Source organism: Crinia signifera, chromosome 8 (assembly GCF_055691185.1).
Source record: "Crinia signifera chromosome 8, ASM5569118v1, whole genome shotgun sequence".
Lineage (NCBI taxonomy): Eukaryota > Metazoa > Chordata > Amphibia > Anura > Myobatrachidae > Crinia > Crinia signifera.
Window position 1 is genome coordinate 23,807,641 of NC_139224.1, and position 14,446 is coordinate 23,822,086.

A 14,446-nucleotide genomic window follows, 5' to 3' on the forward strand; every position below is an offset into this window, starting at 1 on the left:
CAGCTGCGAAAAGGAAGAATAATAGCTGATGCAAATTTTGATTTGTAAGCAATTTTAAAATACCTATAAATTAGCCTGATTTTTTTTTAAATAATGCAATTTTAAATTGTTTTTGTACCTAAAAACTGCATTTGTGCAAGTAAAAGCCATCATTTTTAAGACGCAAATTTACAAAATCTTTTAAAAAGTTTAATGTTTTTTAATTTACTTGTGGCAAATTATTAGCATTTTTTTAATTCACATAAAAGTACAATACATCAAGGATTAATTAGTGCAGAACAAAAAAAATGCTTATATTTTATTGGTAATTATGGGAAATGCTACTTTGTTTTAATTCTTTAAGAAATGGAGTATATACAAGAGAAAATTCTATTAATTTACAAGAAATGTGCATCTGTGTTCGAGATACAGTATGAATTTCAAATGCCCCCTAAATAAAAAAAAAATTAATTGGTACATATATTTTCTGTACAGGAAATGTTACATCAGTACATAGATTTTCTGTACAGGAATTGTAACATCATTATTTTTAGATTATATTATTATTTTATTTTTTCATGTTTCAGCCTTATGTTGAATAATATTATTGAAAGGTTAAAGCAATTGAGAGTTTCTGGGCTATGTCTGTTGACTCAAATGTCACAGTAAAAGAAGCTTATACCCACCACAAATATCCCATTACAAAGATTCCTACAGTATTCACATTTTGGGATCCATTATCTTAGAAAATACTGCTTCTCCGGAAATGTAATATTACCTTTATCTGAACCATTAATTGAAAAAAATCTGTAGTTGGCTGCTTGGAAACTGCTACAACCTCTATATCAAGACAATTTCACAATAAAATTCAAACACAATAATTCGGAAGCACTTGACAAGACCATTTGGCACCTTTGTACTGTACTAATCCAATAGGTTTAACTAAGACACACTTCAGTCAGTGCAAACGTAATAGACTATAGTTTAAGGCACTTCATACTGAATGAGACTGTAGTCTGACTACTACAAGAGGAGAGACTGCAACTACAGTGAAAAAATGTAATTAGGTTACAGTATTCCCAGCTTGTTACAAAATACAACAGCCCTCTAATATATAATGTATGAGAGAAAATCACTTACTACTGTTATTGCATAGGTCTAAATGAATAATACATGAAAATTACCTTCACAATATGGATGTACAGTATATTATGATAATTAACAGTTATCATACTAGCCTTCATATAGAACAACTTCTGATAAGACCACAATAAATTGCATAAAATGCATTTATTATTCACATTGGCAAAATAAAAAAGGAACACTGGAAAATTAAAAATTGCAGATTTCAAACAAGTTCAACGTACCGCTAAAAATAAATAGTTATTATTTCTGCTAAAAGATCTAGAAGCACTAATTTAGAAAAACTTTTTCCTGCATTTCCAAAAACAAATATACAAAATATTCCCTAAGATCTCTGTCATGATTTACATACAGAACAGGAATTAAACACTGAAAAGGATGACAGAATGTTTAAACTTTTTAGATGCATATTTTTTTTATAAACCGCAAACTATAAATGGTGCATTTTGACCCTTCAAAATTTGTCAAATAATCACACAATTAAAAAAAAATAAAAAAATAACAGCAATTTGCAAATTAATAAAATAAGTGAAATTATTTGGAGAAATTAATAAAAGAATAGTAAACTACAGCATGGTTGACTGGTCGGAATTCTATTTGTCCATTACCATAAAATTAAATTAAAGGGGATTGCCACGGTCCAAAAGATTTATGTATACATTCAACAAAAACATTTTCAAATGTAATGCTAAAAAAGAAATTCAATAATTGAGAGGATCCCCCTTTTTTACCTAGCCCTATCCTTTCTGTCTCAGCTCAACTACCTCTCCTTGACAACAATTGAGAGGATCCCCCTTTTTTACCTAGCCCTATCCTTTCTGTCTCAGCTCAACTACCTCTCCTTGACAACAGTCTCCAAGGTGCTGTTGTCAAATGACTAGTCCTTTCAAACTCTTTTGCATCTATTTGAACACTAATCTTTAACCATTGGAAGTAATCCCTATATCGTAGTTCATCTTTTCCAATATGACCAGTAAAAATGATTGGATTTTAGGTTATGTATACTGTACATTAAGATTGGCCAGTTCAAGAGTTAGAAACAATTTCAGTTATTTAGGTAACCTCTATAACAGGGGTAGGCAAGTATTTTTTAATGGAGTCCAGTTATTTCTAATTATTTTGATCGAGGTCCACAAAATCAAATATTTGTAATGTAATTAGAACAAGTTTTTATTTTGGTGCTGAAACTAATACTGCTTTCACATTGCAACCCTGCTTTCAACCCATTTTTGTATAGTTTCATAAAACGGGTCAAAAGCCAGTTAAACCCTTTCACATTGCATGTTGTAACCAGTATATTACTGTTTATATACCGTTTTTGTACCTTTCACATTCAAACCGTTTCACCCATAAAAAAACAGCTTCTTTGCAATACAACTCTGTTGTGCATTTCCTGCTTGTGGGCAGTGACAACATGCAGGGAGACAACCCTTGTACAGATTATCATGTGTAGTTCAAACCGGTTCTGGGCCGTTCAGAATGCAGGAAAAACGGCTCAGAACCATGTAGGATCCTGCTTTTGAAACATTTTATAAATACTGGTATTGTCTAACCGGTAAATTGGCCGGGGAGCGTTCACACTGCAGCTGGTATCGTTTTAAAAAACTAAAAAAATAATATATAATATACCGGCTTACAAGTGTGATGTGAAAGGGGTATTATACTACATTCCTTAAAATTTAGTATAAGTTTAAGCACCAAAATAAAAACTTGAGGCTTAAAACGTCACTAGACATTACGAGCCTGCACTGCTTGGTAGTTTTAATTTCTCCTTGAGGCAGGACAGAGCTGTCAGTCTGTCTCATGTGCCTTTATGTTTGTTTACTGGGTCCTTTTTGCCTAACGATGCTCTAAAAGAAAAACTCGCTCCACCAACTAAATACAGGAGGTTTTAATTCTAGAAAATCGGCATCTGCATTATGGGATTTGTGGGGGGGGGGGGGGGGTTCCAAAAAGTTTTCTTACACTAGAATGCGGAATGCTACTTATTGGTAGGCCCGAGCCACCACACTGTTAACAGCCCAGAAAATCTCTCCTCGCCCCTACTAAAGATCTTGTTATCAATGGTTCACAAACATGTGCTTTCCATTCTTGACAATGGGCAATTCATAGGAAATTCAATGGAGCTCTTTTTACTTGGGTAGGACTGCATAGCTGGACTGGCTCTAGTAAAGGAAGACTTATCAGATCAGTAGAACCGGTAGACAACAGGTAATTAGTATTTCAATATTATAGTAAATCTTTTTTTAAATAAAAAAGCTGTGTAAAGCTCTACACATTTGTGACGTTTTATAGAAATTGTGACGTAATAGATGGACAAAAAAAGAGATCAAACATAAGAATATTTCCTGAATTAGAGATCCATCATCTGCCAGGCCAACAAGAAAATATAACTGGAACTTCTGATAACTACATAAGTGTAGTAAATACATGAATTAACCCTGAATAAGACTCTTTTCAATCCTGAGTTATTTCTGCAAAGGGAAAAAGCTGTAAAAAAAATGGTTGAACTGACCTGTACCAGTTTTTGTTTCAACTATGCTAATTAATGCTACGTGGTTACACAAACTGGAAAGATAGCACTAAGCACCTATTGCGGAGTTTGTCATCCTGTTCTTTGCAAACATTTCCACAATCAGAAATCCTAAGTAATTCCCCACAATTCTATTATTAAGGCAGCTCTACGGAATCTACTCTTCTTCTGCAAACAGATATTTGGTTTGTATACATTCATCACCATATTGATACTGACATATGGTTCATTGTAAGCCCAACCCTTCACAGACCCGTGCATTGGTTCTGAGGGCTGTGGGTTTAAACAGATCTGACTTCACAATCGGTTTTGCCTGCAAGTGGATTCAATCCTACCTATTGTGCACAATACTTTGGAGGCAAAGCAAGTACTGTAGTTCTATACACAAATATATATTTACAAAATTCTAAAAAATAAAAACAAAGCGTTAAGTGCTGGCCTATGGATGAAACACAGCGCAATTTCTATGAAAATGAACTCTCTAAAAACTTATTACTCCAAAATAGTACAATTTATGAAAGTCTGTAAGAAGTTGCCTTCAACCACTGCTAACAGTGGTGGTCGTTTTCTTCCATGCTGATGCTGCTCCGCCTGCTGTTTGCTTTGGAGGCCCCTGGAGATACTGAGTGAAGTACTTCATGTACTCTTGGAGAAAGCGTGTCGTCCATGAACATGTCTTCCAGTTTTGAACCCAACTTCGTGGGCATGCTGTAGGCGGTGGGAGAGTCTGTAATATTTCTTATGTTGTTGCTAAAAGTGATGGTGCCATCTGTGAGATCCAGGGTGGTGGTGCCAGAAAGATTGTGGTGGTTTTGCAAAAGTTCTTGGTTGCAGCTGTCCATCATGGGCTCCTGCTTGATGACACGACTCACCAGGTCAGCAGAACAGAGACCAGTAGCAGGCATGATGGAAAGTCCATGGGCTCTGGCTTGCATCTCCAGCTCCTGAAATGTACAAAAAAAGAAAACTTGTAGATTAAAATAAATAAACTTGTTTAATATTCCAAGTTCCTATATAATGTAGACATTACAGGTCTGACACTCAAAGGGTTAAATAATATATTTAAGAATACATATAAAGGAAACAGCTGTTTTGTCAAACGCAGAAGTGAGGAATATTAGGTGATATACAATATTTCCGCATGGAACTAAATGATTTCCATATTAACATGTCGGAAACCAAATCCTCAACAGTCCAAATAAAGATTAATTAAGAAAATCAATATGGTGGCTGCGTGCTCAATAACATAAGATTGATGACACGTGTCAGTACAAATTATCAGAACATTTTTTCACGGAGCTAAAATTACCGTTGCATAACACAGCCGCCCCAAGCCACCGGTGTATGTTATATTTATTTAGTGAAGAGAATTACACTTGAGCTCATTATCAAGGAGCCTAGTGATAACTAAAATAAGCTGTTAAAATGAGGAAGTAAAATAAAATGAAATGAGCATTAATTGGTCTAAATCTGAATGCCATATCCCAGAGGTAAATGGTGTGAATGGCCAGGGAATGGGACCTCATTTTAGTACATTTACTTGTATGTTTTCTCATGACTACAGGTTGGTCTAGTCCAGTGAACACTCTAATGCTCAGATTGACTAAAAGTTTGTCTAGTCCAGTGAACACTGTAATGAACTGATTGACTACAGGTTGGTCTAGTCCTGTAAACGCTCAAATGCTCATATTGACTAAAAGTTGGTCAAGAACAGTGAATACTCTAATGCTCAGATAGACTTCAGGTTGGTCTAGTCCAGTGAACACTCTAATGCTCAGACAGACTACAGGTTGGTCTAGTCCAGTGAACACTCTAATTCTCATATTGACTAAAAGTTTGTCTAGTCCAGTGAACACTTTAATGCTCTGAGTGACTACAGGTTAGTCTCGCCCAGTGGTTCTCAACCTCAGTACTCAAGGACCCCCAACAGTGCACGTTTTACAGGTCACCTGGCAGGTGCACAGCTGCACTAATTACACACTGACACATTTTAAAAGATCCACAGGTGGAGCTAATTATTTCACCTGTGATTCTATGTGGAGACCTGGAAAATGTGCACTGTTGGGGGTCCTTGAGGACCGAGGTTGAGAACCACTGGCGTAGCCTAATGAACCCTCTGTCACTCTGATTGACTACAGGTTGGTTTAGTCCAGAGAACATTCTAAGACTGATTGACTACAGGTTGGTCTAGTCCATTGAACCTTCTAATGCTTTCATTGGCAATAGTTTTTTAGCTCTGTGAATGTTTTAATGCTCTGATTAAAGGACAATCTAGTTTTGCTATGATTTTATTACTGTGATTGGTATTGGATTGCCTATCAACACAACACTATCAACACAAGATGGTCTATTCCCAATGACAATCTGATTTTGTAACGAACGATCACCATTTGAAATCTAGAACTGGATATTGTTCTTCAAGAGGATAAGATGAAAAGATTATAAATGACCTGTATCCGAAGCAGTAGATGTCTGTTAGCGTGTTCTAGCTTTTTCTGTTTGTTCTCAAGCTCCTTGGATCGCTGCTGTTCTCGTTGTAGTTTGCGTATATAATCCACAGAGGCTTTCAAAATCGTTCCCTTGTTCCACCGCATATCCCTGGAACACACAGTGCAAATCACACTTTTTGATTATTGTGGAATGTTTCCAATGGCACCGTTATATTTCTCAGTGCAAAGTTTTTTAAGCTACAAATGTCTATTTCATTTTTATGCAATATTAGTAAGTGTGTGCTATGGTCATTGCTGTTGTAATTGCATTCAGTGCCAGATGGAGTGAACTTTTATGGAGAAAGATACAGAAGGAAAGAAGGTGGTGGTGGTGTGTGTGGGGGGGAGGGGTTATCATACAATTAATAATGGCGTGCAAGTGGATTTATGAGCTCAATCCTGACCTAAAAGAACCATAAACACTAATTGTGCTTAGTTTAGGTTAGAGATTAGAGGGTTCAGTTTACTCAGATTTACTTGGTTCTTATCGTCAAATTATCACAATTTCTGATTTTTCCGATTGGCTATCGGCTGTCACATGTTTTTGATAGCCAATAAGATCCCACTTTGAAATTCGAGGCGATCCGAGTAAACCTGAGTAAAACCGAACCCGCTTATCTCTAGTTTAGGTTCATTATGATGAAGTTATTCTAATAACTCACATCAGTATACTTTGGAAGGGGCTTTGGTCATGCAAGAATGGAGGCATTGCCCCTAATCATTATCAAATCCAAACTCTATGATTTCAAAGGAAGGGGGAAATCTATGCATTGGACCTATGTCCACAAGATGAGAAATCAAAGGGAAAACTGCAGTACAGAGAGGAGTTATTGTATTGGGTCCCAACCAGGTTGGAACAGCTGAATATACAGTACATTAAGCCAGGTTTTATCAAACAGAGAAAAATCCCTTCATCTCTATGGTAAGGCCCAACTTGTTATTCATATAAGTTTTGCTGGATTGTTTAAGGGGTATACTATTTTGAAACTGCTTTGAGACAGATGCCTCGCTCTGCGCACTTTATGGTTCCCAATCATAGTCCACATGGATGGTAAAGTATGGAAAAGTAAAAAAACTAATAAAAATCCCAAAAGATTCATGTTGACTTTTTTTATGTTTCTACTATAGCCATGTTGACTTTTTTCTTTTTGTCTACCTTTTGACCATATTGACCATATGTTGACCCAATGATTGTTAAACTAGACCTTGTCGACTTATCATCCAAATCCTGCCTAGAAAGATAATAGTGAATGTGAACTAGGTAGATAACAAGGGTAGATAATGGAACAGACAATGGAGCAAGGGGCATAAAAATGTTTTGGTGGACAACAGCATCGCATACCTTAAGTGTTGGGATAACTTTGGGAAAGGCACATGAAGGGCTGGCATAAGTTTCGAGGGTGCCACAAAAGAGGACTTCAATCTCATCCAAATTTTGTTAGAAAAAAAGAGTAGTGCTGAAGCTTGAAGGTGAGAAGGCTGGCATGATCCCTAGATCTGTTGAACACTGATATAGGGACTCCTGATACTGTATATCCTTCTTGGAAGTCCAAGACAATTACTTGAGTGGTCCTAAGGTATTGGGAATAGGCTCTATAACTGAACTGATATAAGAATTTTGGTAAGGTCATAATTTACAATCTGGCTATCTTAACCAACAATCCGATATAAAATAATCTAAATACGTGCAAGGGGGTTTTGATCTCTGCTAAAAGTAATGTAGAACTGGATATGAATGTATAAATAGTCAAGGGAGAAGGATTGTCATTTCAATTTGAGGTGCACCAGAGGGCAAGGAGAACTTTAAAACTCAAGACCTTGATTTAATATGCAATAGAAGCCTTTGCTTCTATTGCATATTAGAACATTGTTTGGCGTATACTTGAAATACACAGGATTATTTACGGCCATTAAAACATCATTTGTAAAATAAAAAAGGTAAATTGGATGCAATTTACCATTCTTCACTAGACCCCATATCTGAAGGTGCCAATACAATGAATAAGGGCAATTATTTTTTACCATTCATGATGAAAAGGCTTGAGGAGTATACAGAATTGAACACATTGGCTCACAAACTTGAAAACAGCTCTATGGTGGAGGCCAAGATGTGACCGGAAACCCCAAATAAATGAGGGTTATATTCCTTTAGTCCCATAGGAGCTAGTCAAACTCAGCATCCAGGGATAGTATAAAGAAGGTAGTATTGTTGAGGGAAAGCAACATTACTATCAGTGCCTTCTACTGTAAGGTACCTTTCTGCTATATATGAAGTCAACATGATGGTTCTTCATTAGGAGTGGTAGCAAAAAGTTATTTCTGCGGGTTATCCAATTGGCGTATATATTTAAGTTGGAGTTTAATAGTGCAATGGGTCTACAATTTTGGCACAATGTGGGGTCCTTACCAGGTTTCGGTACGGTCACAATCTGGGCCTCCAGCATTTCTAGAGGGAAAAGAGGAGGTAAGGGAACAATCATTGTATATAGCAGTCAAATTAGCTGTAACATCCTCATTGTAACACCTATAAAAGGTGTCTGAGTAATCATCAAACCATGGGGCAATGGGAAGGTCTAGTGAATTAATGGCTGTTACAGTATGAAGGATGTTATCAAACCAGTTGAGCATACTCAGATTAAAATCTGTTCTAAAAGGTATCTATCAATGTATGAAGGTCATTACCGCATTTATTTACAGTTGCAACTGATTTCTGTAATTACCTGGGAATCTCAAGCAGCTGGTAACATTTAAGCTGTAATCTGTATTGATCTGTGGCGCTCTTTATTTGTACTGTATTTTTGTTATTTATTTAATGTTTTGCCAAGCTTTGTCTCCCTGTATTGTTCCTTTGTACGGCACTGCGAAACACTTGTGGCACCTTATAAATAAAATTATAATAATAATAATTCAGTGCCATATTAAGCCTGTGTCTTTCCTGTATCTGAATTCATGTTGCTGGCCCGGCTCGCTTACTGACCATGCTGACCTCACAAATCCTGACCTCTGCCTGTTATTACACAAGTGACTGTGTTTGCTATTATTACTATTTTAAAGTACCAGCCAACCAGTTACTAACTGCCATTTTTCAAAATAAGCCTGGAACATGGTAGGTATTAGCTGATTGGTTGGTACTTTATATCAGGCCACTGTATTTCTGTACATGGCTTATTACATAGGAGGAAATTTAGGCCTGATCATTGAGGTCCGAATTTGCCACCTGTCCCAATGGTGGGGCTTTGCACATATATATGCATGTGCAAGACTTGGGAGTGAACGCCTTTGGTGAGTTTCAAACTCACCGGGGCGTTCGCTCAATGGTGGCCAGGAAAGGGGCGGTCATGGAGAGGAAGCAGGGGACCGGCCAGCATTTTATGTGCGTGGCCACAAAATCCAATATAAGTAATGGCAAATTTGGGTTGTGCTTAGCTGTTGTGGTGCAGCTTTAAGTGTGAGCCGAGGAGCTATTTAAAAGAAAGCCAAGCAACCAAAAATTACCAAACATATCAATGGATTCTTCAGAAAGGAGATACTAACATCATTAGTGAGCATCATTAGCTTGTTTACAATTTCCCCTCCTAAAAGGAACTACAATATATACCTTCATTAGCACACACCACTGGCATAAGGTCAAATCATCACTTAAAGAGTATAGATAATATAGATAATATTACTGCCTCATAGTAATCACACACAATGTCCCCAACAGAAGCTTAATTGTTATTAAGCTACCTTATATATCAGTGTTACCCGCATTTCTTAGATCATTTGGACAAGGTCATCATGATCTTGTTTTAAGGTGACAAAAGAACCATGGAACCATGGGAATGCTCAAGGTCCTCAAGAAAAAAGATGAACAACTGAAACATAACTGTAAAGTTCCAATTTGCTTTCGTCCCAATCTATATGTAAGAGCAATTTTAGTGGTTAACACATTTTCCAACAATTTGGTTGGATAACTCATTAATGGCAAAAGACTCAACAAAGAGCATTGAGATTTCATGGCTCTCAACAGGTCGGCAAGTAGTTGAAGGTTGGTAAGCTGATTCTTAATGGAACGGTTTCTCTTTAGGATATGGTTCTTCTAATGAAATAAGCTAATTTTTTCACACAACATCATTGCGGCTTTGATCTATTAATTCCTATATATTAAATATAGGGTAAAAAGTAAGAGTAACTATCTAGCTTAGTGGGGTCAATAGTTTCCGATAGGCTCTGAATTTATATAGAATCGGTGTATGTTCCTGCGCTGGCGGTCTTTCAGCTGCCTCAATTGGGATATGGATTTGGTTTAGATTTTTAAGGCGCTATTGTGAAACGTAAAACATATATATATGCGATGTAAAATAATAAATAAGGTAGAATAAAATATGTGTAACGATGTGCTTGCCTGTGGAAAAAAAGATGGTTAAAATTGAATGTATACAGCTCTTATTGGAGTACTGTTTGGTTTTAGCGTTTGTGCGGAGGCTCCGGGGATTGGCGCTTGGGTGAAACAGTCCTACACTTTCCCTACAATACCTCGCGGTCGTCTTGCGGGGATGTCCGTGCAGGGCTGTCACTCTCGATGTTTTCAGCGTCAGCTTCACCCGGCTTCTCCGTCCGATCGTGGTGACCGGAAGTTCGGGTAGCGTGTTTCCGGTCCTTCGTTACACGCTCCCGGCAATGTGTGTCCAACGCGTTTCAAGTTTGGCACTCTTCATCAAGGATACAGAGCCCTTGCTGGGGCTGTCTTTTTATTCTAAAAAAACTTTATTTAAAATTTAAAAATTACAAAAGTCCGTCCCGGAAGTCATCTACGGGAACGGAGGAAGTTGTCATCATTTTCAGCGGCAAGCACATGTTCTATATATATATGTGTTAAAGGAAAGGATTAAATCTATATCTATGTTTAAACCAGCGGGAGTGAGAGTTCTTAATTCATAGATCCATTTGGTCTCATTTTTTAGCAATTCTGTGACGATATCTCCTCCTCGCCAACTTGGTTTCACTTTTTGTATTGCAACAAATTTTAGGCTTGATGGGTCTTTGTTATGGTGTTTTGCATAGTGGTCTGAAACACTATGGGTAGCTAAGCCTCTTTTTATGTTGTGTATATGTTCAGCCAGTCTTATCCTCATTTTTCGTTTCGTCTGGCCCACATATTGATGTTTACATGGGCATTCTAATACATAAATTACTCCTATTGTTTCACAACTTGTTTGTTGTTTTAATCTGTATTCTTTCTTTGTTTGGTGTGAAACAATATTCTGGGTCGGTTTTGATATTTTCTGTCCTGTTGTTCTGCATCCTATGCAGTTGAGGCACGGAAAGAAGCCTGGAGAAGTTGTTTTTCTTTTTTCTTGTTCCATTGGAATGAAGCTACTTGTTAGTTCCTGATTCAGGGTTGTTGCCCTTCTGTATATTATTTTAGGTTTTTGTTTAATGATTGTGTTCAGTTCCTGGTCAAGTTGTAATACATGCCAATGTTTATTGAGTATATCCTCTATTTGTTTATGATTGCTACTGAACTGGGTTATAAAAGTGACTTGGGGGTCTTGATTTTCTGTTTTGTGTTCTTTGTATTGAATCATTTGTTGTCTGTCCATTTGTTGTACTTTGATTCTGTCTGCTTCTAATGTGGATTCTTGGTATCCCTTCTTTAGGAATTCTTGTTTGGCAGCTTTGCTCTGTATATCATAGGTCTCTATTTCAGTACAGTTCCTCATAATTCGTCTGAAGTTGCCATTGGGGATGTTTTTTACCCATTTTCTGTGGTGATTACTATTGAAGGGCAGGATGTTGTTGCCATCTACTTGTTTCTTGTATGTTCTTGTCATTATTGTGTTATTTTTTATGTAGATCTCTAGATCCAAGAAGACTATTGTTTCTTTACTGGTTGCCGTTGTGAACTCTAAGCCATAGTTATTTTTATTCAGGTATTCTTTGAAGAGTTCCAAGTCTTCCATTGGGCCGTCCCATATAAACAAAATATCATCTACATATCGATGCCAACTCCTGATGTTTTTTTGGTAGACGTTGTTTGACCAAATTTGCTCATTTTCCCATTGGGCCACAAACAGGTTTGCATATGACGGTGCGAAGGGGGTCCCCATCGCAGTTCCTTTCACTTGTACATAGAAGTCGCCTCCATACCAGAAGTAGTTGTTGTTTAATATGAAATCAATCTGTGCCATGATGAAATTAATTTGTGCATTAGATATTTCTGTTGATGTGGATAGATGATGTCTTGTTTTTTCGCAACCAAGTTCGTGGTCTATACACGTGTACAAGGACTTCACATCACTGGTACAAAGAATGTATGACTGATTCCACTCCATGTTGTCCAAGATCTGAAGGACTTGCGAGGTGTCTTTTAAATAACTTTTATGTTGTTTTACTATCGGCTGTAGAAACTTATCTATATATTTCGATAAATTTGAGGATAGTGACCCTATTCCCGACACTATTGGTCGGCCGGGGGGGTTCCTCAGATCCTTATGGATCTTCGGAAGATGATAGAATGTTGGTATCCGTGAATTCTGAATGTTAATGAAATCATGTTCCTTCTTTGTTAGTATTCCAGTTTCTAAACCCTCTTGTAATTGCTCTGTGAGTATTTTTTGAAATTTTTCGGTGGGATCTGTAGTTAATTTCTTATAGGTTGTTTCATCTGATATTAAATTTTCAGCTTCTTTTTTGTAGTCTGTGGTGTTCATAATGACAAGTCCGCCGCCCTTGTCTGCTGGTTTTATTGTTATCTTTTTATCGTTTTTTAGTTCTTTCAGTGCTTGTTTTTGTTGTTTGGTTATATTAAAATGATTCTTTGAGTGGTCGGGTAGTTTTCTGATATCTTCTTCAATGAGTTTCTGAAAGGTCTCTATGTGTGGACCTTTTATGTATGATGGGTAGAAAGTAGAGGTGGGTTTTAGGTTTGTATGTACTTCTTCTCAACCTCTCTTCCAAATCCACTATTTTATCTTGCATGATACATTCACATGTTCTTCATGGGCTTTCAGTAAATCCTTTTGGCATGAGAGTTCTCAAGCTTTGTGTCCAAGTGGTCTGTTATCCCACCTATTTCTTCAATGTATAGCTGAATGCTCCTCATTGTTGGTGTGAGGTCTAGATAAACAGTAGGTCATCTTTAAAAAAAAGCAAGCAGGGATGGTGTTGGACATTCAACAATATCACCAGGGTATGGTGAGTGTGAAGGAAAAAGGAGCCATGCTGACTCTCAGCTTCTCCGATCTCTGGAAGCCTCTGGGTCTACATGGCTCAGTGTTGAAAAAAAATGGCATGGCCAATAAAATGCCAACTATCTGGAGATCTCTGATTAAGATCTCAAAGTCTTATGCTCATTGAACAGATCCCTCTCTTAAATAGGTTTGTGTACAGTAATGCTGGGTACACACCAGGATGACTAGGGCCCGATCCCCACAATCTAGATCCAATTCCGATCAATTGGATGTAGATTGTGTGCTGATTGGGCCCTTTTCTGACCTGGTGTGGACCGATACCGATCCGATGCGCGGTCCCGCGGGTCGGTCGTTATTGAGATCCTACCTGCTGCAGGTAGGATCTCAATGACGACCATACAGCCGGGTGCGGGTCGCCATCGGATCGGACCCGCTCACGGTGCACATCGTGAGCGGGTCGTGCCCCCCCGCGTCACCGTGAGCGGGTCGGACGAGACACTGACGACCCGCTCACGATGTGCATCATGAGCGGGTCGTCCTGGTGTGTACCCTACATAAGATTTGAAGTTGATGCACAATGAGGCCATTGAGTGCGGCAGTTATCTCAATTCTTGACTAAGGCTGTTTGTCCTTCAACTGAAGGTCTGAATTCATATAAACCTTCTAGTGTTCTAAAAAAGCTGAGTGACTTGAAAAGAAAACAATAGGTAGGTCTTTACGTTTGTTATGTCGACTCATCTTTTACTAAATTAAGTACTCACAAATGGACCATTAGGTGCTTTTAATGGCTGAAACACCTACCTGTAATTATATTTATGATTGTCCCACTGTTAAGAAGATGTTTGCGTGTGCCGATAAATGTAAGGAGAAACTACATAATAAACATACCTAATGCAAATGAGTAGGAAGAGATAAAGGGGTAAATTTACTAAAGCTAAAGAGGTGATGTTGTCCATAGCAGCCAATCATATTATGGGGGATAGTAAATCTATGCCGATATTTCCGACAAGGGAAATATCGACAGTTAAGTATTCAAACCTGGCTGGGACTCGCGTGCTCCAGACCCGCCTCCTTATGGAGGCGAATCTGTATTGTCGGAAACGGCCACAGATTGTCGAATCCATGGC

General features: G+C 37.8%; 1 protein-coding gene across 13 annotated transcripts in view; it reads right to left on the reverse strand.

Annotated features, from left to right (window-relative positions):
- Nucleotides 1-446: 446 nt before the first annotated feature.
- The window catches only part of MITF (melanocyte inducing transcription factor), a 217,268-nt gene continuing 203,268 nt past the window's right edge, over nucleotides 447-14,446 (reverse strand). For 9 of the 13 annotated variants that reach the window (XM_083156007.1, XM_083155998.1, XM_083155997.1 and 6 more), the window contains 3 exons: nucleotides 8,552-8,590; nucleotides 6,106-6,253; nucleotides 447-4,599 (listed from right to left, as the gene is read on the reverse strand). In XM_083156007.1, the coding sequence (XP_083012133.1) occupies nucleotides 4,204-4,599; nucleotides 6,106-6,253; nucleotides 8,552-8,590 (583 nt within the window). In that variant the 3' untranslated portion in view covers nucleotides 447-4,203. The remainder of the gene's footprint in view (nucleotides 4,600-6,105; nucleotides 6,254-8,551; nucleotides 8,591-14,446) is intronic. The other 4 variants (XM_083156000.1, XM_083155999.1, XM_083156005.1 and 1 more) reach the window with 2 other exon arrangements.